Consider the following 24,993-nt stretch of genomic DNA (forward strand, 5'->3'; position numbering starts at 1 on the left):
AAGGGTAGGTGGGTATCTATATTAACTATACGTATATATGTCGCAGGGAAATGGCCGAAACAGAGATTTGGTCAAATCTCTAAGGGATTTGATCAAATCTCGCAGGATGTCAAAATGGCGAATCCATTTCATAATTTCTCTAGGAAATTTCAGTCATTTGACTAAATCCCTGACTCTGTTTAGTGAGTAGTATCACAAAATCGGCCAATAGACACGCCACGTTTTGTCATTTCACTAGATTTGTTTAGGGATTTGATAAAATCCCTGAACCACGACAGTGAGTTGACGAAACGAGCTTATAAAGAACGAACTTAAGAGTCAATTTGTTTTAACATTTCGCTAAATGAATTAAGGGAAATGATAAAGTCTTAACTGAAATATGATATAATAAATATGGTGATTTGATAAAATTTCTCGACAGGTTTCATCGCGAAATGATAAAACAAGTTGACTTTATAACCTCATTTCGTCAACTTACTGTGGTGGTTCAGGGATTTTATCAAATCGCTAAACAAATCTAGTGAAATGGCAAAACGTGCCATGTCTATTGGCCGATTTTGTGATTTCACTAAACAGAGTCAGGGATTTAGTCAAACGACTGAAATTTTCTAGAGAAATGATGAAATGGATTCGCCATTTTGACATCCTGCGTGATTTGATCATATCCCTTAGAGGTTTCATCAAATCTCTGTTTTGGCCATTTCCGTGCGACATATACACAGATCCAGTGTGCAACGACAATATATCGGGCCAATTTTGGAGGCCCTTCTTCAGACATATAGGAGTTCACGTGGCGGCTAAACTTTGTAAGATATAATAACGTGAGTACAACATTTCATTAAATATTTGATATTATGTCTCACGTAAGTTTAACGTCAATGACAATATGTCTGTTGTATAGACCGTTTTGACGTGGAACTTTTTTGGACTTCAATAATTGACGACAAGGACAAACAATAATTGTTGCTTATCGTCACTACTTTTAAAAAATCTCGTATCTCATGCTTCTCCTCAAAGTTAAAACGCAGTAAGTCTATATGCATTCCATACCCTACTTACTACAATTTTCTTTTCATTGACAGACGAAGATAAAAGTTTTGTTTAAAGTAGTGACGTTATTCTGAAAGGTACATGAGGCCATCTTACTTTCCATAAGTCCTGGTTCTCGACTGGCAACGTCCATAATAAAGTTTTTAGCAAATACGATATTGTAGATTAATCTATACTAACCGCGTGGTCATGTTTGTCAGGGCTGCAATCCTCGTCATAGTACACCCCATCTTCGTAATGACGGATAGACGGCAAGGAGTTAATGGTCACCGATATAGGGCCTATAGTTGCCACTGCTTCTTTCAACTTGTCTTCATCCCTCGGGAGTTTTACGTAGCCTTTGTTGGTTGTACCTACGTTATTGGGGTTGTATCTGCAAAAATAAAATATGAGATATAAAATTCCATAAAGAAAAATTTCGATAACATTTTTACGTCAATAACGTTAATATATACCACTTTTTAAAAGCACAACGGAGTCATTAAGAGAGTACGGAATACGTAATTCTGAAGGTCGAGTTTTTGGAAATAATTTTAGATGAAGGAAAACAAAATCTCAATAGGGCTTTTTACTCTCCACGTTTTAAAGTCAGCAGTGGTTTTGTAAAACTTTATATGAAATTTCCTGGGCCTAGTTGTCAAGCAGATTCCAGGCTCCCGTGAGCCATAGTATAAAACAGGGATAATTCGACAGCCGGGATATGGAATATGCAGCTTGGCAAGAGTGAAAATTGTTGACGACCAGTTTGGCCTAGTGCGTAGTGACCTGCCTGCTACGCCGCGGTCCCGGGTTCGGATCCCGGTAAGGTCATTTATTTGTGTGATGAGCACAGATATTTGTTCCTGAGTCATGGATGTTTTCTATGTACCTATATAAGTATTTGTATATTATATATATCGTTGTCTGAGTACCTGCAACACGAGCCTTTTTGAGCTTACCGTAGGACTCAGTCGATCTGTGTAAGAGTGTCCTATAATATTTATTTATTTATTTTATTGTAGGCATGAGAAAACGGGACGCCATCGCCATTACGATCTTGCCATTTTTTAATTTCTACACTTTGCCAAGTGTGATGTCGATGATGGAAGGTTTTTACCTGCACTGACCATTCCTCCCTTCATACGGATATGAAGCTTCAGTATCAATCCCGCCATTATCCTTGATATACTGGAAGGCGTTATTCGTCCACCCACTTCTGCAGCCGTGACATTTGTAGTTGCCCGTGCAATCGATCAGGTTTTGCTCTGATAGTGATATCAAGCGGTTTGTCTTGATGAAAACTTGGCCTTCAAGAGCACCTGTCTGTTGAAAGAAAGGTTTTGTTATAAAGATGTTATCAATATCGAGTACCATATTCTGAACAATCTGACTCGTAGTAGCCGTACTGTTGGAACACAGACATTTTCCTCCTACGATAACTTAACCGTTACGAAATCTTGTTAACGAAATGAAACGGCAAGTATCTGTGTTTGACGGTTTTAATTTTTGTGTACGTTTGTTTACGGCACATTTTTGCCGCTTTTCAGCATCTTTCTGCGCGCGTGAGTAGCAATGTCACACATGAACTTACTTCACTCACCGACTGGAAGCGGCCCCAGCGTTGAGCGTAGTTGGCCCGTCGTAGAACTACCAAATGAAGATCACTACTCTGAGTCTGAGAGGGCGAGAATAACCTTCCGTAACAAACGCAAACAGGGAAATGATGATGATGACATGCGATCGGATATACTTGAAATGCGAAGTGAGATTTCAAATTTAATGACATATCTTAAGTCGGTCAATGCGCAACAGTCGGAAAACTTAAACAAGTTATGTTCGGATGTAGCAGCGATTAAAGAGCAAGTAAAAGACATTAAGCAAACAGTTGAACAACTGACAACAGAACAGAACAAGATAAAATCAGATTTAGCAAATATCGCTGATAGTAATCTAGCAAACACAAACAGAATTGATGTTTTAGAGGAAAACATGCAGCAATTAAAATCAAGCACTATATCACTGGAAACACAGGTGCAACCTATATGTGAAAATCTGATGAGTGAAATAAATGAGCGTAGCCAGCGATCTAAAAACATTATCCTTTTGGGGATGGATGAACCAGCGGCTGAAACCCAAATTGAACGAAATGAGCTAGATAGAACAGAAGCTGTCAGAATTATAAAAAATATATCAGACGATTGTCCCGAACCGGAGAAAACACTACGATTGGGTAAATATGCACAGGATAAAATACGTCCACTCAGAATCACTTTTGCATCGCAATCGACGGTGCTATCAATATTGAAGAACAAAAAAAGCACTAGACCAAGACTCAATTAAGATTGTATCCGACCAAACACCGTGTCAACAAGCCTACCTGAAAAAAGTTAAAGAAGAGCTTGCAAACCGCGTCTCAAACGGTGAAGAAAACCTTACCATAAAATATGTGAAAGGCGTGCCCAAAGTAGTACAACACCCTCCAAAAAACGACAATTCGAAACAATCAGAAATGGAAATAGACAAACGCTCACAAGCCAAATCACACACCAAGTAACGAATAATTACCAGGACATAATAACTACTAAGGGAGCACTTACATGTCTATACACCAATGCTCGAAGCATCGTTAAAAAAGGGAAGTTTGAAGAATTACGCTGTGTTATTCAATCGATCAAGAATATCCACATACTTGTTATCACAGAAACATGGATTAAGTCTGACGAAGAGGCCCAATTGTACCAGCTGCCGGGCTACATCCACTACTACAACTATAGAACCAACAGCAGAGGAGGTGGTGTATCTATCTTTGCACATAAGAACCTGCAACATCATATCATTGAAGAACAATCGTCAAATAACAACCATTATTTATGGATTCATTTAGAAAAATACGCTATCAGTATTGGCGCTATTTATAGAACAAACCACTCTAACATACAAGACTTTTTAAACACCTTCTCTCACCAACTACAGAAAAATAAAAGGGCTAAACACTGATTTAAACTTTCACGATTATTACACATCATTATTTTTAAAATCGGGACTTAATCGCGTATAACTACATATTAAACTGACCTCCAACGTTTCAAGGACGGCGTTGTCCCCGTGGTCTCGGAGAAGACTGGCTTGAAATGACATCAACACCTTCTGACAGCCGCGCGAGTTTTTCGAACTACCCGCACTTGGTTTTGATTATCAACTTGAACTGTTTGCGCACTAGGGATGTTACTCTGTCGACATACAACACTGACGATATTTGATTTAACGACTGTCGATATTATTTTCGGCTTACACTTATTAATGACAGGATTCCATGTGGATGAGATCCTAAACCCTTCGTCCCGATTGAAATATGTAGTTATACGCGATTAAGTCCCGATTTTAAAAATAATGATGAATAAAAGGGCTGTTGTTTTCGGCGACTTCAACATTAACCTACTTAGCAATGAGAAACAAACTACAGACTACAAGGAAGTAATTGCAGAAAATGGTTTTGAATTATTAAACAAAATACAAGAGGACCACTGCACCCGAGAAACTACGACAACAAAGACTATACTAGACCATATTTCTACAAACTTACAAAATCACAATATTAATCTAACAGTCATAGAATCTGCTCTGTCTGACCACAAACAGATATACTTAGAAATCGAGAATCAACACCCTGTTCTAAGGAAATCATGCCAATACGAAGCCATAGACTACGAGAAACTATATAAGAAAATTGAAAATCATAAATGTACGATTGAGAACAATTTTGAGGCTCTTCAGTCCAGACTACTGTCAAGCATCAAAGATTCCAAAATTAACAAAACTAAAATCCTGAACCCGCCCAGACAAGACTGGATAAGAAAAGATATAATAACGGCCATAAATCAAAGAAATATGCTATGGCAACAACTGAAACACAATCCTAACAATGAACAGCTAAAAGAAGAGTATCGGAAGAAGAGAAATAGTGTCACAGCGGAAATTAACAAAACGAAAAACCAATATTACTACAAAAAATTTATGGCTTGCAGTACAAAACCTAAAAAAATGTGGTCTCTAATAAATAGTTTATCAGTCAATAAAGTTAACGAAGTATCACTACCGGACAAACTGCAGACCAGTACAAAATATGTTATTACCGATAAACTCGAGATCTGTGAATACTTTAATGACTTTTTTGCAAATGTCGGTCTTAATCTAGCGAATGAAATTCCAGAACAATATCGTGACTATAAACATTTTATGGATTTAGAAAAAGGGAAGGAACAAAAACTACAAAAACTATTGCCGACAAATTGTGATGAAGTAATGAAGATTATTAACGACCTAAAACCCAATACTAGCTGTAGTCTCGATGGAATTACTGTAAAATCGATCTTATGTATTAAAGATCTCATAATAAAAGACTTAACTAACTGTATCAATGATTGTTTCGAGAGAGGAATGTTTCCTGATAGCCTAAAAATCGCAAAAGTTACACCTATACACAAAACTGGACCCAAATCAGACCCCGGAAACTACAGGCCTATCTCAGTATTGCCAGTTATCTCCAAAATTTTTGAAAAACTTATTTACATTCGATTAGAAAAATATTTAGACTCAATTAAATTCCTCTTTGATAAACAATATGGATTTAGACCTAAATCGAACACACTTTCTGCAACAATAGATTTGGTAACCAAAATTAAAATTAATATCAATAACAAACAGATTGCTCTTGGTGTATTCATAGACTTAAAAAAAGCTTTCGATACTATCAGTCACGACATACTTTTAAATAAATTAAACAATATTGGAATCGAGGGAACAGCACTTAATATACTAAAATCGTACCTGTTAAACCGACGTCAAGTGGTCAAGGTGGGTGAGTATCAGAGTGACCCTAAATCCGTACTTTGCGGTGTGCCCCAGGGATCGATTTTGGGGCCGCTGTTGTTTTTAATCTACATTAATGACTTGAGCAACTTGGGTCTTAAGGGAGACATAACTCTCTACGCCGATGATACAAGTCTCTTTTATTTCGGAAATCTACTTAATGAATGGTTTCAGAAAAACCTTTTGACAATAAACATAAATAAAACAAACTATATACTTTTCGTCGCTAAAAATAAAAAAGTTTCCGGTCATGAACCTTTAAAAATAAACAATGAAGTCATCAAAAAGGTCGACAAAGAAAAATATCTTGGCCTTGTATTGGACAAAAATCTAAATTGGAAGAGTCACATCGAAAAAATTAAGTCGAAAATAACATCATTAACAGGAGCACTCCGAAAGAATGCCCAATGTTATCCAAAACAAGTAAAATATACAATCTATAACAGTCTGATACAACCCCACATTAACTATCTCATTGAAATTTGGGGATCGGCCGCAAAGTGTCACCTCAATTTGGTACAAATAGCCCAAAATAAGTTAATAAAAGCACTATTTCAATACGATTACCGCACACCAACAAAAAAAGTCTATGCAGAAACAGGCATAATGAATATTCGCCAAACGTATATATACAACACATGCATTTTAATCAGAAAAGTCATTAATAATAATATACACGTGCAAATTGGTTTCACAAAAAAACAACATCACCAAAAGATTAAATTAAGAAATGCCAATGACCTTGTATTGCGTACGCCAAGGACTAACTACGGGAGAAAATGCATTCTCTACGATGGCGCAAAGTTATATAACGACCTACCAGCAAAGCTAAAGGAATCAAAAACTTTAAACATATTTAAAAATGACTTAAAAAAGCACATCAAAGTAAAAATAAATTAACAAATATAAAAAACTTAAAACAATATCAATTTAAGTTACTGTATAATATGTATAATGGTTGTATGTAAAAAATAAAAATAAAAACTATTAATCGTCCAATCCACTATGTAAATATATATACACATTGACATAACATAATAGCAATTCTTGATAGAAAACTAAAATTTCTAATAAAATTAAAATGAAAATTATTTATCAATTCTAATATGTCCATTAATTCTTCTAAATCTATTAAATTTTAATTATTGGCCTACTAATAATCATTATACTCATATAATAATTGTTTTTTAACGTAGGTATTCAATTAATAATTAATTGTAATGAAAACATTGTTTATATCAAATATATAAATAATAGATCGCTCATAAAATCCATACTGAACACCAGCTAATAATAAATAAATCAATGAATATAGTCTAGTCAATTATACATTACAATAAAAAGCTTATAATTAATTTATTCATATAATTACAAAAAAAAAAAACACTCTCTTAAGTGTTTATACTACACCCAATGAACGCAATTTACAGCGAGGCCACATCTAGTTGTTTCTGTTCAACGTTTTCCTTAGCGCCGGTCCGATCAACATGCGAGTGCCGCGCCGCGCGCCCTGTTGTCCACTTACCCTCAACCACAAATAATGATTCTATGTATCTACCTATGTGTGAATGTGAATTTTAAACTTGTCATTTTTATTTTTGTATGTAGCTCTTGTCGTGTATTTTGTTAGCATTAATAATATTTATATTCTCATTTTAAGTGAATTGTACAAATTCTTATGGGAATAAAGAATCTTTAAACCTATTTTTGCCGCTTTTCAGCATCTTTCTTACAAAAACCTAAATGCCAAAAAAGGAAAACGTACAGATACAAGTAATGGTAGTCATTACATCATATAAAACCTAAATTTAGGGTGAACGCCCAAAAGGAATATTGCGTGAACGCTTTTATGGATAGATTACCACAAATGTTTCCGATAAAAAAAGCTACATTTTTTTTTATTATGAATGGGCTTATTTCTTGACCACAGACTAGCCAAAGGCCAAGACGTGGCCTACGATGGAGTGAGCTCGCCCAGAAGATGCCTGTTCACCCTTGATTTGAAGTTACAAACAAAACTGACATTTGAAGGTGACATTTTGGTACTTACGGCACTGAAGGCCCAGCATGACCCGCACTCTCCCTGCGTCTTGACCTCAGTCACTGCCCCCCTTTCCCGCCAGTCCACGTAATCGGGCAGGTCCGTAAATGCTGACATATGGAGGTTGAAGTCAGGATCATATAGTGAAAAATCGTCACTATAAAGACAGTAAAATTCCTGTTTTGTGAAAAGTATATAACATCTAAGTTCGATCAAAAACTGTACGTATTCAAAATCCTCCCCATCGAAGATTGGGATATAAAATTAAAATTGCAAGATTTGATAAAGTAGAGCCATATAGACGGCGGGATAAATGAAACTATTAAAATAAAAGCTTGTAATTAATAAAGTATAATCATTTTGAAGTCAAGAAGGGTACTAGATAACATCGCTGTTTCCATTTTGTTGGGCTACCTACTCCTTCTTCAAAAGTTAGAAAGGATGTCTCACGCTAGAGTAGAATGGAACTTCTATACCAAAGAGGAGACCAGAGACCAGAGGAGAACAGAAACTTTGTACAGAAATTGACACATCAGCTTGTCGTCACCGTCGTTGCCATACTAGCCCCGATGCATATGTTTTCGTCTAGTCAGACCATTTTTTGAGGTTCTCCTTTTTGTACAAAAATAATGTCTTAGTTCAAAAATCATTCATGTTTAATACTAATACTAATCTAGTTTATTTTTTATGGCAGTATTGTACAATAACTAAATCTAAATACAAGAAATATCATTGATACTGAAAGAAAGGAAGAAAATGACGATTTTTATTTTATCTTTTATCGATAGGTATTATAATGCATGACTGATGTAAGGCGGCCCAAGGAAAGTAACTAAGTTCTGCTAATTAATAAACTAAAAACAAATCTTAAAGCCTATGCACGCAGCACTGCTATAGGAGAGGAGAACGTGATTAAAACAAAAAAAAAATAAAGTTGTTTTTTTTTAACAATATATGTCACATGCAACTTTATTTTACAATCAAAATAAACTATATTAGAGTACTTTTACAATTCTCACTACTGGGTCGTGATATACCTACATGTGTAAACGTTATTAGAATAAACAAAATATTTCGTATTACTAGACGAACTCTTCTGCATCGGGGCTAGTATATTTTATGTGAGTCATCCTTATTGGTCCCAACTTACTCGATATCGGGGAGAGCACCAAACATGTTTCGCTGAAACTCTTCATCATCCAAATCAGAGTACTGGTTCAGTTTGAGCTTGTAGGAAACCTGGCCTTGCTCGAACCGATGGTTGTGTTCCATTATCTTCATCTGGTTGTGGACGTAGTTTTGCAAGCGATGCATCTCTTCTACCGCTGACTTGTAGCGTTTATTGTGCTCTTGCTAAAACAAAAAACCGGCCAAGAGCGTGTCGGGCCACGCTCAGTGTAGGGTTCCGTAGTTTTCCGTATTTTTCTCAGAAACTACTGAACCTATCAAGTTCAAAACAATTTTCCTAGAAAGTCTTTATAAAGTTCTACTTTTGTGATTTTTTTCATATTTTTTAAACTTATGGTTCAAAAGTTAGAGGGGGGGGACGCACTTTTTTTTCCTTTAGGAACGATTATTTCCGAAAATATTAATATTATCAAAAAACGATCTTAGCAAAACCTTATTTATTTTTAAATACCTATCCAACAATATATCACACGTTGGGGTTGGAATGAAAAAAAAAATCAGCCCCCACTTTACATGTAGGGGGGGTACCCTAATAAAACATTTTTTTCCATTTTTTATTTTTGCACTTTGTTGGCGTGATTGATATACATATTGGTACCAAATTTCAGCTTTCTAGTGCTAACGGTTACTGAGATTATCCGCGGACGGACGGACGGACGGACGGACGGACGGACGGACGGACGGACGGACGGACGGACGGACGGACAGACAGACAGACATGGCGAAACTATAAGGGTTCCTAGTTGACTACGGAACCCTAAAAAGGACTTCAAGAAATCCAACATTATATTCTACTAGCTTTTACCCGCGGCTTCGCCCGCGTAATAAAAGTATTCTTATTGAAACGTTTACAAAAAATAAGATTTTCATTTGGATCCGTAGGTTTCTTTGTAGTTACATCTGTCCGCGATTATTTCGATTAAGGTAAAGCGGGGCAATTCTCGACTGGAGGGCCATTGTAACTGATCTATTTGCTGTACGGTCCGGTTTTGGCTGACTGTACCTTACACCTATTGTTTTTAAAGAAATTCTTGCAATGATTGTAGAATTGTTACACAGCGACCACAGCGTAGGTAGTAGGTACGAATATGTATGTATTTTACCTTTATAAATATTTATACTGGGGAAACTTCATACAACCCACATAGCCAGTATCTCGACGCTATGGTCGGTAGGGTAAAAAGTACATTTTGCTTATACAAACATAACGTAAACATATAAAAGGCAAGCAAACAACGATCTTCTTACAGCACATTGAATGTAATAGTTATTACGGATGCAGGATACTCGCCGATGCCTACTTACTAATACCTTCCCACTGAGCCACCTGCATTTTACACTGCCTAGATATCGATTGCCGACCGATTATTCCGACCCCAATCCCTATTCTTATCCCCGTCCCTATCTCTATCTTTGTCCTCGTCCCTATCTATCTTTGTCCCCGTCCCCGTTCCCGTCCCGTCTCTGTCCCCGTCCCTCCCCTATCCCTATCCCCGTCCCCGTCCCCTATTTTTATCCATATTTCTATCCCTATCCCTATCCCTATTTCTATCCCTATCCCTATCCCTATCCCTATCCCGATCCCGATCCCTATCCCTATCCCTATCCCCACCCCCACCCCCACCCCCACCCCTACCCCTACCCCTATCCCTATCCCTATCCCTATCCCTATCCATATCCCTATCCCTATCCCGATCCCGATCTCGATCCCGATCCCGATCCCGATCCCGATCCAGATCCCTATCCCTATCCCCACCCTTACCCCCACCCCCACCCCTACCCCTACCACTACCCCTACCCCTATCCCTATCCATATCCCAATCCCAATCCCAATCCCTACCCCTACCCCTATCCCTATCCCTAACCCTATCCCGTTCCCGTCCCCGTCCCCGTCCCCGTCCCCGTCCCCGTCCCCGTCCCCGTCCCCGTCCCCGTCCCCGTCCCCGTCCATGTCCCCGTCCCTGTCCCCGTCCCCGTCCCCGTCCCTGTCCCCGTCCCCGTCCCCGTCCCTGTCCCTGTCCCCGTCCCCGTCCCTGTCCCTGTCCCTGTCCCTGTTTCTTAGTGCTCCTCTAAGGAACTTCCGTGTCAATTTGAAATCTCTTGAACCAGAAGTAAAGATAAAAACTAAAGCTATACTTATGGCTATTTTGGATATTTTAACCCCATTGCACAACAACAGGGGAGAAAATTTCTTTTCCACCTCATTAGATTTTAAAATCGTTGTATTTATGGTGATCAGCGACCCGATAAACCATAAAAACGATACCCATATTGTGTTTTTGACTTTACCCCCTTTGCACCCCTTTAGGGGTCAAATTTTCAAAAAACCTGAAACATGTATTTAGTCATAATATGTCTTTAGGAATCCTCCTGTGAAGTTTCGAATAAAATAGTCAAACTAATCTTGTTTCCCCATACAAACTTTGAACCCCCATTTCACCCTTTTAAGAGGAGAATTTTGAAAAATCCTTTCTTAGTGCTCCTCTACGCCATATAAGGAACCTATGTGCCAAATTTGAAATCTCTAGGACCAGCGGTTTCGGCTGTGTGTTGATATATCAATCAGTCAGTCAATATCTTCTTTTATATATTTAAATCCCATTGCACCACAACGTCCACAACAGGGGAGAAGGTATTTCACTTCCGCCTCGTTAGATTTTAAAAACGTTGTATTTATCGTGATCAGCGACCCGATAAACCATAAAAACGATACCCATATTGTGTTTTTGACTTTATCACCCCCTTTTCACCCTTTTAGGGGTTAAATTTTCAAAAAACCTGAAACACGTATTCAGTCATATGTCTTAAGGAATCTTCCTGTGAAGTTTCGAATAAAATAGTCAAACTAATCTTGTTTCCCCATACAAACTTTGAACCCCCATTTGACCCCCTTAGGAGGTGAATTGTGGAAAATCCTTTCTTAGTGCTCCTCTACACCATATAAGGAACCTACGTGCCAAATTTGAAATCTCTAGGACCAGCGGTTTCGGCTGTGTGTTGATATATCAGTCAGTCAGTCAATATCTTCTTTTATATATTTTTTTGATATTTAAACCCCATTGCACCACAACAGGGGAGAAGGTATTTCACTTCCGCCTCGTTAGATTTTAAAAACGTTGTATTTATCGTGATCAGCGACCCGATAAACCATAAAAACTATACCCATATTGATTTTTTGACTTTACCACCCCTTTTCACCATTTTAGGGGTTAAATTTTCAAAAAACCTGAAACACGTATTCAGTCATATGTCTTAAGGAATCTTCCTGTGAAGTTTCGAATAAAATAGTCAAACTAATCTTGTTTCCCCATACAAACTTTGAACCCCCATTTGACCCCCTTAGGAGGTGAATTTTGAAAAATCCTTTCTTAGTGCTCCTCTACACTATATAAGGAACCTACGTGCCAAATTTGAAATCTCTAGGACCAGCGGTTTCGGCTGTGCGTTGATATGTCAGTCAGTCAGTCAGTCAGTCAGTCAGTCAGCTTCTTCTTTTATATATTTAGATTTATGCAATTCTAACTTAAATTTCCAAGAAAAAAGGTTTTATTATTTTGTAAAGCCATTGAACAATAGTATTTTATACAATCGCGATATAATACAAAGCTTTTCAGTCGAGTACCATGTTTAGGCCACGAAGCTTTGCTGAGTGGCCTAATAGTACGGTACGAGAGTGAAAAGCTTAATTATATCACTATTGTATACAATACTTTTTCTACGAGCCATCATCTTCATCATCAATGGACGGAAATATCATCATTCATGCAAGTTAAAATTAATGTTAATAGCGTCGTTCACCGTTATATTAACATTGAATTACCTAGCATTCAATTGTTTGTAATAACCGTCTCTGATTGGCCGATAACGCGACAGATAAAAAGAAATGTGTTTCAGATGCCGACAAATTTGCCAGGTATCGCAAATTAGTATAGAAATTGTATGAAGTTCTATATTTGAAATTATTACAGTTAACTAAAGTCAACTATAATGAGATTATTATAGTTGAGTCGGAACTGCCATAGAGTATCCAACACTGAAAAGTTAGCACTTATGGTTTAGACTGTGGTGTCCTAATTGACAGATTACAGTCGACGAGTAGAAAAAAGCATCTTTGTTTGAGGAATACAATAATTCCTTTTTATTATGTTCATGTTATGGGAATAACTCGGTATAGGGAGACGTAATAGGTAATTGTAATTCATGTTTGTTCGCGCCTCTTTTTAACCCCCGACTCAAAAACGAAGGGTTGTTATAAGTTTGACGTGTCTGTTTGTCTGTTTGTCTGTCTAGCTGTCTGTCTGTCAGTCTGTTTGTCTGTCTGTCTGTGTGTGTCTGTCTGTGGCATCGTAGCTCCCGAACGGATAAACCGATTTAGATTTAGTTTTTTTTGTCTAAAAGCTGAGTTAGTCGGGAGTGTTCTTAGCCATTTTTCATGAAAATCGGTCTAATATGTCGCAGTCGGGGGTTTTTTCAAAATTTTAATTTTGTGGTTAGGTTATAATGCATTATCTCATTCATTCATCTCGTTCGCTCTTTGAGGTAGGTATTCGACCGCATTTTTAAATTATTCTCATGTCACCCTCATTAAGAACCTGTCATATAATCAATGTCAATGAGAAAATGAAACATCACGTTTTCTCTACGAAAGTAACAAAATAAATAATTTTATTAGAAACAACATTAAAAGTCCGCCCTAGTCCCCCCAGATAAACAGATAAACCGGAGTTACATTCAGGTAAAGTCGGAAAAACTAATTAATTATCATATTGCAGCGTTTTTAACCCCCGACGCAATAAAGACGGGTGTTATAAGCATATCTGGGCACCGTTAATCAAATAGTTAACTTCGTTAATCGCTAATCCGTTACTAAAAAAGTTAACTTCGTTAATCGTTAAAGCGATACATTTCGACAAATTTAACGTAAGTTAAAGTTAATCGTTATTTAATCCGTTAACACGTGAAAAATAAATTAATAGTTTAAAAAACACTATAAAACACGCTTTTATAAATGCACGTAAAAGCCAAAAATAAATTATGGATCGTTCAAGTTGTCTCTATTTGTGAGCTGAAGTTTAAAAACTATGTGCTTTTAATTATAATATTTGATTGTAAAAGCGTGGGGCGCTGGAACAGGAAAGACTTTTTGTATAACTTGCTGATAAATCTTATCTTTGGTTCTTTTTGGTAACCCTTAGGCGGCATATGTAAACGTTATGTTCTTATGCAACTTCATTCGCCAGGAAGTTCGGATTAGTATTTGTTTACAAGAAAGTCTTTCCTGTTCCAGCGCCCCACGCTTTTACAATCAAATATTATAATTAAAAGCACATAGTTTTTAAACTTCAGCTCACAAATAGAGACAACTTGAACGATCCATAATTTATTTTTGGCTTTTACGTGCATTTATAAAAGCGTGTTTTATAGTGTTTTTTAAACTATTAATTTATTTTATACTTTTTAGTCATTAATAATGAAATACTTTTAACATTTATACATAAATTTATTTCAAGTAGGCGGATTTTACATGCCATTTGTGGCTTAACGTGTAATTATTGCTAATTGCTACTTAATAATAACCAGCGGCTACCTTCTTATTACGGTATTATCATAAAAATGTTTATACCTATTAAGTTATCCGTAAAAGATAGACCCCCTTTATTTGCTCTTAAGGGTCACAGGAAAACCATTACCCAACTTATTTTAAATACAACGTTGATCTTTCTTTTATGCGGGGGGCTCCGCCCCCCGAGCCCCCCTTTGTTTGCTCTGAAAGGTCACAAGAAAACGCTATCCCAACTTATTTTAAATACTACGTAAATCTTTCTTTTATGCGGGGGACTTCGCCCCCCGAGCCCCCCTTTGTTTGCTCTTAAAGGTCACAAGAAAACGCTAAACCAATTTATTCTAAATACTACGTTGATCTTTCTTTCATGCCCCCCGAGCCCCCCTTTGTTTGCTCTTAAAGGTCACAAGAAAACGCTAACCCAACTGATCTTAAATACTCTACGTTGATCTTTCTTTCATGCGGGGGGCTTCGCCCCCCGAGCCCCCCTTTGTTTGCTCTTAAAGGTCACAAGAAAACGCTAACCCAACTTATCTTAAATACTACGTTAATCTTTCTTTTATGCGGGGGGCTTCGCCCTCCGAGCCCCCCTTTGTTTGCTCTTAAAGGTCACAAGAAAACGCTAACCCAACTTATTTTGAATACTATGTTAATCTTTCTTTTATGCGGGGGCTTCGCCCCCCGAGCCCCCCTTTGTTTGCTCTTAAAGGTCACAAGAAAACGCTAACCCAACTGATCTTAAATACTACGTTGATCTTTCTTTCATGCGGGGGGCTTCGCCCCCCGAGCCCCCCTTTGTTTGCTCTTAAAGCTCACAAGAAAACGCTAACCCAACTGATCTTAAATACTACGTTGATCTTTCATTCATGCGGGGGGCTTCGCCCCCCGAGCCCCCCTTTGTTTGCTCTTAAAGCTCACAAGAAAACGCTAACCCAACTGATCTTAAATACTACGTTGATCTTTCTTTCATGCGGGGGGCTTCGCCCCCGAGCCCCCCTTGTTTGCTCTTAAAGGTCACAAGAAAACGCTAACCCAACTCATTTTAAATACAACGTTGATCTTTCTTTTATGCGGGGGCTTCGCCCCCGAGCCCCCTTTGTTTACTCTGAAAGGTCACAAGAAAACGCTTACCCAACTTATTTTAAATACTACGTTAATCTTTCTTTTATGCGGGGGGCCTCGCCCCCCGAGCCCCCCTTTGTTTGCTCTGAAAGGTCACAAGAAAACGCTATCCCAACTTATTTTAAATACTACGTTAATCTTTCTTTTATGCGGGGGGCTTCGCCCCCCGAGCCCCCCTTTGTTTGCTCTTAAAGGTCACAAGAAAACGCTATCCCAACTTATTTTAAATACTACGTTAATCTTTCTTTTATGCGGGGGGCCTCGCCCCCCGAGCCCCCCTTTGTTTGCTCTGAAAGGTCACAAGAAAACGCTAACCCAACTTATTTTAAATACTACGTTAATCTTTCTTTTATGCGGGGGCTTCGCCCCCCGAGCCCCCCTTTGTTTGCTCTTAAAGGTCACAAGAAAACGCTAACCCAACTGATCTTAAATACTACGTTGATCTTTCTTTCATGCGGGGGGCTTCGCCCCCCGAGCCCCCCTTTGTTTGCTCTTAAAGCTCACAAGAAAACGCTAACCCAACTGAACTTAAATACTACGTTGATCTTTCTTTCATGCGGGGGGCTTCGCCCCCGAGCCCCCTTTGTTTGCTCTTAAAGGTCACAAGAAAACGCTAACCCAACTTATTCTAAATACTACGTTGATCTTTCTTTCATGCGGGGGCTTCGCCCCCGAGCCCCCTTTGTTTGCTCTTAAAGCTCACAAGAAAACGCTAAACCAATTTATTCTAAATACTACGTTGATCTTTCTTTCATGCGGGGGGCTTCGCCCTCCGAGCCCCCCTTCGTTTACTCTAAAAGGTCACAAGAAAACGCTAACCCAACTTATTTTAAATACTACGTTAATCTTTCTTTTATGCGGAGGGCTTCGCCCCCCGAGCCCCCTTTGTTTGCTCTTAAAGCTCACAAGAAAACGCTAACCCAACTGATCTTAAATACTACGTTGATCTTTCTTTCATGCGGGGGCTTCGCCCCCCGAGCCCCCCTTTGTTTGCTCTTAAAGCTCACAAGAAAACGCTAACCCAACTGATCTTAAATACTACGTTGATCTTTCTTTCATGCGGGGGGCTTCGCCCCCCGAGCCCCCCTTTGTTTGCTCTTAAAGGTCACAAGAAAACGCTAACCCAACTCATTTTAAATACAACGTTGATCTTTCTTTTATGCGGGGGGCTTCGCCCCCCGAGCCCCCCTTTGTTTACTCTGAAAGGTCACAAGAAAACGCTTACCCAACTTATTTTAAATACTACGTTAATCTTTCTTTTATGCGGGGGGCCTCGCCCCCCGAGCCCCCCTTTGTTTGCTCTGAAAGGTCACAAGAAAACATTATCCCAACTTATTTTAAATACTACGTTAATCTTTCTTTTATGCGGGGGCTTCGCCCCCGAGCCCCCTTTGTTTGCTCTTAAAGGTCACAAGAAAACGCTATCCCAACTTATTTTAAATACTACGTTAATCTTTCTTTTATGCGGGGGGCCTCGCCCCCCGAGCCCCCCTTTGTTTGCTCTGAAAGGTCACAAGAAAACGCTTACCCAACTTATTTTAAATACTACGTTAATCTTTCTTTTATGCGGGGGGCTTCGCCCCACCAGCCCCCCTTTGTTTGCTCTTAAAGGTCACAAGAAAACGCTAACCCAACTTATCTTAAATACTACGTTGATCTTTCTTTCATGCGGTGGGCTTCGCCCCCCGAGCCCCCTTTGTTTGCTCTTAAAGCTCACAAGAAAACGCTAACCCAACTGATCTTAAATACTACGTTGATCTTTCATTCATGCGGGGGGCTTCGCCCCCCGAGCCCCCCTTTGTTTGCTCTTAAAGCTCACAAGAAAACGCTAACCCAACTGATCTTAAATACTACGTTGATCTTTCTTTCATGCGGGGGCTTCGCCCCCGAGCCCCCTTTGTTTGCTCTTAAAGGTCACAAGAAAACGCTAACCCAACTTATTTTAAATACAACGTTGATCTTTCTTTTATGCGGGGGGCTTCGCCCCCCGATCCCCCCTTTGTTTACTCTGAAAGGTCACAAGAAAACGCTTACCCAACTTATTTTAAATACTACGTTAATCTTTCTTTTATGCGGGGGGCCTCGCCCCCCGAGCCCCCCTTTGTTTGCTCTGAAAGGTCACAAGAAAACGCTATCCCAACTCATTTTAAATACTACGTTAATCTTTCTTTTATGCGGGGGGCTTCGCCCCCCGAGCCCCCCTTTGTTTGCTCTTAAAGGTCACAAGAAAACGCTAACCCAACTTATTTTAAATACTACGTTAATCTTTCTTTTATGCGGGGGGCCTCGCCCCCGAGCCCCCTTTGTTTGCTCTGAAAGGTCACAAGAAAACGCTATCCCAACTCATTTTAAATACTACGTTAATCTTTCTTTTATGCGGGGGCTTCGCCCCCGAGCCCCCTTTGTTTGCTCTTAAAGGTCACAAGAAAACGCTAACCCAACTGATCTTAAATACTACGTTGATCTTTCTTTCATGCGGGGGCTTCGCCCCCGAGCCCCCCCCTTGTTTGCTCTTAAAGCTCACAAGAAAACGCTAACCCAACTGAACTTAAATACTACGTTGATCTTTCTTTCATGCGGGGGGCTTCGCCCCCCGAGCCCCCCTTTGTTTGCTCTTAAAGCTCACAAGAAAACGCTAAACCAATTTATTCTAAATACTACGTTGATCTTTCTTTCATGCGGGGGGCTTCGCCCCCCGAGCCCCCCTTCGTTTACTCTAAAAGGTCACAAGAAAACGCTTACCCAACTTATTTTAAATACTACGTTAATCTTTCTTTTATGCGGGGGGCCTCGCCCCCCGAGCCCCCCTTTGTTTGCTCTGAAAGGTCACAAGAAAACGCTATCCCAACTTATTTTAAATACTACGTTAATCTTTCTTTTATGCGGGGGGCTTCGCCCCACCAGCCCCCCTTTGTTTGCTCTTAAAGGTCACAAGAAAACGCTAACCCAACTTATCTTAAATACTACGTTGATCTTTCTTTCATGCGGTGGGCTTCGCCCCCCGAGCCCCCTTTGTTTGCTCTGAAAGGTCACAAGAAAACGCTATCCCAACTTATTTTAAATACTACGTTGATCTTTCTTTCATGCGGTGGGCTTCGCCCCCCGAGCCCCCCTTTGTTTGCTCTTAAAGCTCACAAGAAAACGCTAACCCAACTGATCTTAAATACTACGTTGATCTTTCATTCATGCGGGGGGCTTCGCCCCCCGAGCCCCCCTTTGTTTGCTCTTAAAGCTCACAAGAAAACGCTAACCCAACTGATCTTAAATACTACGTTAAACTTTCTTTCATGCGGGGGGCTTCGCCCCCCGAGCCCCCCTTCGTTTACTCTAAAAGGTCACAAGAAAACGCTTACCCAACTTATTTTAAATACTACGTTAATCTTTCTTTTATGCGGGGGGCCTCGCCCCCCGAGCCCCCCTTTGTTTGCTCTGAAAGGTCACAAGAAAACGCTATCCCAACTTATTTTAAATACTACGTTAATCTTTCTTTTATGCGGGGGGCTTCGCCCCACCAGCCCCCCTTTGTTTGCTCTTAAAGGTCACAAGAAAACGCTAACCCAACTTATCTTAAATACTACGTTGATCTTTCTTTCATGCGGTGGGCTTCGCCCCCCGAGCCCCCTTTGTTTGCTCTGAAAGGTCACAAGAAAACGCTATCCCAACTTATTTTAAATACTACGTTGATCTTTCTTTCATGCGGTGGGCTTCGCCCCCCGAGCCCCCCTTTGTTTGCTCTGAGAGGTCACAAGAAAACGCTAACCCAACTTTTTTTAAATACTACGTTGATCTTTCTTTCATGCTTCCCCCCTCGAACCCCCCCCCCCCTTTTTCTGTTCTTATCTTCCGGCACCATCATCAGGCCTTGAAACCTAATCGTAGTCATAGTTCATTACAAGACTTTTCTAAGAAGCCCAAAAACAGCTATGATACGATGTTCCATCATGTAGTTCCAGTTCATATCTTCCGGCTCCATCATCAGACGTTGAAACCTAATCGTAGTCAAAGTTCATTACAAGACTTTTCTAAGAAGCCCAAAAACATCTATGACACGATGTTCCATCATGTAGTTCCAGCTCATATCTTCCGGCTCCATCATCAGACCTTGAAACCTAATTGTAGTCAAAGTTCATTACAAGACTTTCCTAAGAAGCCCAAAAACAGCTATGATACGATGTTCCATCATGTAGTTCCAGTTCATATCTTCCGGCTCCATCATCAGACCTTGAAACCTAATCGTAGTCAAAGTTCATTACAAGACTTTTCTAAGAAACCCAAAAACAGCTATGATACGATGTTCCATCATGTAGTTCCAGTTCATATCTTTCGGCTTCATCATCAGACCTTGAAACCTAATTGTTGTCAAAGTTCATTACAAGACTTTTCTAAGAAACCCAAAAACGGCTATGATACGATGTTCCATCATGTAGTTCCAGTTCATATCTTCCGACTCCATCATCAGATCAGCTCAACAGTACCATATTATTGTATTGTCATCGGAACTACATATAGCTGCCAATTTTCATTACGCTACGATCCTTGGAAGATGGTTAAATTAGCCTCCGCAGATTCCATTACATAGTTAGTTACATACACGACGACCTAATAAAAGCGTGTTAAAAATAAATTAATAGTTTAAAAAACACTATAAAACACGCTTTTATAAATGCACGTAAAAGCCAAAAATAAATTATGGATCGTTCAAGTTGTCTCTATTTGTGAGCTGAAGTTTAAAAACTATGTGCTTTTAATTATAATATTTGATTGTAAAAGCGTGGGGCGCTGGAACAGGAAAGACTTTTTGTATAACTTGCTGATAAATCAAATTATGCTATGCTACGGGAAGAAGGTTACACAGATTGACGCGCTAACTGGAGTTGTAGCATGACTAGTAGGTTCTACATTAAACAGTCAAATCAATTAAAAGTCAGTGTTCAAAGTAGGTACCAGTTTGTCGAACTCAGACAAAATATGCGCTAGTAGCGAGGAGAGTCGACAGTCACCGACACTTAGAACGCCGCTTTTTTCCGGTAATCAAAGTACAAAAGGGGAAAGTGTCTACAGTGACAGGATGCAGAGTTCTTGTTCGTGGACGAGATATCTTTTGTTCTTTTTGGTAACCCTTAGGCGGCATATGTAAACGTTATGTATGCAACTTCATTCGCCAGGAAGTTCGGATTAGTATTTGTTTACAAGAAAGTCTTTCCTGTTCCAGCGCCCCACGCTTTTACAATCAAATATTATAATTAAAAGCACATAGTTTTTAAACTTCAGCTCACAAATAGAGACAACTTGAACGATCCATAATTTATTTTTGGCTTTTACGTGCATTTATAAAAGCGTGTTTTATAGTGTTTTTTAAACTATTAATTTATTTTATACTTTTTAGTCATTAATAATGAAATACTTTTAACATTTATACATAAATTTATTTCAAGTAGGCGGATTTTACATGCCATTTGTGGACGTGTACTTATTGCTAATTGCTACTTAATAATCACCAGCGGCTACCTTCTTATTACGGTATTATCATAAAAATGTTTATACCTAGTAAGTTATCCGTAAAAGATAGACCCCCTTTATTTGCTCTTAAGGGTCACAGGAAAACCATTACCCAACTTATTTTAAACACAACGTTGATCTTTCTTTTATGCCCGGCTTCGCCCCCCGAGTCCCCCTTTGTTTGCTCTGAAAGGTAACAAGAAAACGCTAACCCAACTTATTTTAAATACTACGTTAATCTTTCTTTTATGCGGGGGGCTTCGCCCCCCGAGCCCCCCTTTGTTTGCTCTTAAGGATCACAAGAAAACTTTTTTTTTTGTTTTTTTTTCGTGGGGAATGCGTTTACGCATACCGCCGGGTCTGAGGTGGTGGGCGACCCGGTCGGTTATGTGGGGCTCGAGGCTGTAAAGAGTCCCCCCTACCCACTAAACCACACGGTGTCCATCCGCGGCCCCGCAGCGGCCATCCTGGATCAGAATCCCTCGCAGGTCGGGCCATGAGCCGACCGGTCCTCACTGTGGGAGCGCTTCCTGGACACAAGGGTCGCACTCTCCAACTCGAGAGCCAGCGTATTGGGCAGGGGCGCTCTCATGCATCCCTCGCCCGCTGGCTGTCTTTAGGGTGGCAGGTTCCGCTCGTGAGCGGCACGTCTGCGACCTATGCATCACAAGAAAACCTTAACCCAACTTATTATAAATACAACGTTGATCTTTCTTTTATGCGGGGGGCTTCGCCCCCCGAGCCCCCCTTTGTTTGGTCTTAAAGGTCACAAGAAAACGCTAACCCAACTTATCTTAAATACTACGTTGATCTTTCTTTCATGCGGGGGGCTTCACCCCCCGAGCCCACCTTTGTTTGCTCTTAAAGGTCACAAGAAAACGCTAAACCAATTTATTCTAAATACTACGTTGATCTTTCTTTCATGCGGGGGGCTTCGCCCCCCGAGCCCCTTTGTTTTCTCTTAAAGGTCACAAGAAAACGCTAACCCAAGTTATTTTAAATACAACGTTGATCTTTCTTTCATGCGGGGGGCTTCGCCCCCCGAGCCCCCCTTTGTTTGCTCTTAAAGGTCACAAGAAAACATTAACCCAACTTATTTTAAATACAACGTTGATCTTTCTTTTATGCGGGGGCTTCGCCCCCCGAGCCCCCTTTGTTTGCTCTGAAATGTCACAAGAAAACGCTAACCCAACTTATTTTAAATACTACGTTAATCTTTCTTTTATGCGGGGGCTTCGCCCCCCGAGCCCCCCTTTGTTTGCTCTTAAAGGTCACAAGAAAACACTAACCCAACTGATCTAAAATACTACATTGATCTTTCTTTCATGCGGGGGCTTCGCCCCCCGAGCCCCCTTTGTTTGCTCTTAAAGCTCACAAGAAAACGCTAACCCAACTGATCTTAAATACTACGTTGATCTTTCTTTCATGCGGGGGCTTCGCCCCCGAGCCCCCCTTTGTTTGCTCTTAAAGGTCACAAGAAAACGCTAACCCAACTTATTCTAAATACTACGTTGATCTTTCTTTCATGCGGGGGCTTCGCCCCCCGAACCCCCCTTTGTTTGCTCTGAAAGGTCACAAGAAAACGCTATCCCAACTTATTTTAAATACTACGTTAATCTTTCTTTTATGGGGGGGGCTTCGCCCCCCGAGCCCCCCTTTGTTTGCTCTTAAAGGTCACAAGAAAACGCTAACCCAACTTATCTTAAATACTACGTTGATCTTTCTTTCATGCGGGGGGCTTCGCCCCCCGAGCCCACCTTTGTTTGCTCTTAAAGGTCACAAGAAAACGCTAAACCAATTTATTCTAAATACTACGTTGATCTTTCTTTCATGCGGGGGGCTTCGCCCCCCGAGCCCCCCTTTGTTTGCTCTTAAAGGTCACAAGAAAACGCTAACCCAACTTATTTTAAATACAACGTTGATCTTTCTTTCATGCGGGGGGCTTTGCCCCCCGAGCCCCCTTTGTTTGCTCTTAAACGTCACAAGAAAACATTAACCCAACTTATTTTAAATACAACGTTGATCTTTCTTTTATGCGGGGGCTTCGCCCCCGAGCCCCCTTTTTTGCTCTGAAATGTCACAAGAAAACGCTAACCCAACTTATTTTAAATACTACGTTAATCTTTCTTTTATGCGGGGGCTTCGCCCCCGAGCCCCCTTTGTTTGCTCTTAAAGGTCACAAGAAAACACTAACCCAACTGATCTAAACTACTACATTGATCTTTCTTTCATGCGGGGGCTTCGCCCCCGAGCCCCCTTTGTTTGCTCTTAAAGCTCACAAGAAAACGCTAACCCAACTGATATTAAATACTACGTTGATCTTTCTTTCATGCGGGGGGCTTTGCCCCCCGAGCCCCCCTTTGTTTGCTCTTAAAGGTCACAAGAAAACGCTAACCCAACTTATTCTAAATACTACGTTGATCTTTCTTTCATGCGGGGGGCTTCGCCCCCCGAGCCCCCCTTTGTTTGCTCTGAAAGGTCACAAGAAAGCGCTATCCCAACTTATTTTAAATACTACGTTCATCTTTCTTTTATGCGGGGGGCTTCGCCACCCGAGCCCCCCTTTGTTTACTCTTAAAGGTCACAAGAAAACGCTAACCCAACTTATCTTAAATACTACGTTGATCTTTCTTTCATGCGGGGGGCTTCGCCCCCCGAGCCCACCTTTGTTTGCTCTTAAAGGTCACAAGAAAACGCTAACCCAACTTATTTTAAATACTACGTTAATCTTTCTTTTATGCGGGGGGCTTCGCCCCCCGAGCCCCCCTTTGTTTGCTCTTAAAAGTCACAAGAAAACGCTAACCCAACTTATCTTAAATACTACGTTGATTTTTCTTTCATGCGGGGGGCTTCGCCCCCCGAGCCCCCCTTTGTTTGCTCTTAAAGGTCACAAGAAAACACTAACCCAACTGATCTAAAATACTACATTGATCTTTCTTTCATGCGGGGGCTTCGCCCCCCGAGCCCCCCTTTGTTTGCTCTTAAAGCTCACAAGAAAACGCTAACCCAACTGATCTTAAATACTACGTTGATCTTTCTTTCATGCGGGGGGCTTTGCCCCCCGAGCCCCCCTTTGTTTGCTCTTAAAGGTCACAAGAAAACGCTAACCCAACTTATTCTAAATACTACGTTGATCTTTCTTTCATGCGGGGGGCTTCGCCCCCCGAGCCCCCCTTTGTTTGCTCTGAAAGGTCACAAGAAAACGCTATCCCAACTTATTTTAAATACTACGTTAATCTTTCTTTTATGCGGGGGGCTTTGCCCCCCGAGCCCCCCTTTGTTTGCTCTTAAAGGTGACAAGAAAACGCTAACCCAACTTATCTTAAATACTACGTTGATCTTTCTTTCATGCGGGGGGCTTCGCCCCCCGAGCCCACCTTTGTTTGCTCTTAAAGGTCACAAGAAAACGCTAAACCAATTTATTCTAAATACTACGTTGATCTTTCTTTCATGCGGGGGGCTTCACCCCCCGAGCCCCCCTTTGTTTGCTCCTAAAGGTCACAAGAAAACGCTAACCCAACTGATCTAAAATACTACATTGATCTTTCTTTCATGCGGGGGGCTTCGCCCCCCGAGCCCCCCTTTGTTTGCTCTTAAAGCTCACAAGAAAACGCTAACCCAACTGATCTTAAATACTACGTTGATCTTTCTTTCATGCGGGGGCTTTGCCCCCGAGCCCCCT

General features: G+C 40.3%; 1 protein-coding gene across 1 annotated transcript in view; it reads right to left on the reverse strand.

Annotated features, from left to right (window-relative positions):
- Positions 1 to 24,993, reverse strand: part of LOC125229702 (procathepsin L-like) — a 28,728-nt gene that overhangs the window by 631 nt on the left and 3,104 nt on the right. The window contains exons 2-5 of the mRNA XM_048134606.1: positions 9,090 to 9,292; positions 7,949 to 8,096; positions 2,147 to 2,352; positions 1,231 to 1,423 (exon numbers count right to left, since the gene is read on the reverse strand). Of these exons, the coding sequence (XP_047990563.1) occupies positions 1,231 to 1,423; positions 2,147 to 2,352; positions 7,949 to 8,096; positions 9,090 to 9,292 (750 nt within the window). The remainder of the gene's footprint in view (positions 1 to 1,230; positions 1,424 to 2,146; positions 2,353 to 7,948; positions 8,097 to 9,089; positions 9,293 to 24,993) is intronic.

Source organism: Leguminivora glycinivorella, chromosome 9, assembly GCF_023078275.1.
Source record: "Leguminivora glycinivorella isolate SPB_JAAS2020 chromosome 9, LegGlyc_1.1, whole genome shotgun sequence".
Classification (NCBI taxonomy): domain Eukaryota; kingdom Metazoa; phylum Arthropoda; class Insecta; order Lepidoptera; family Tortricidae; genus Leguminivora; species Leguminivora glycinivorella.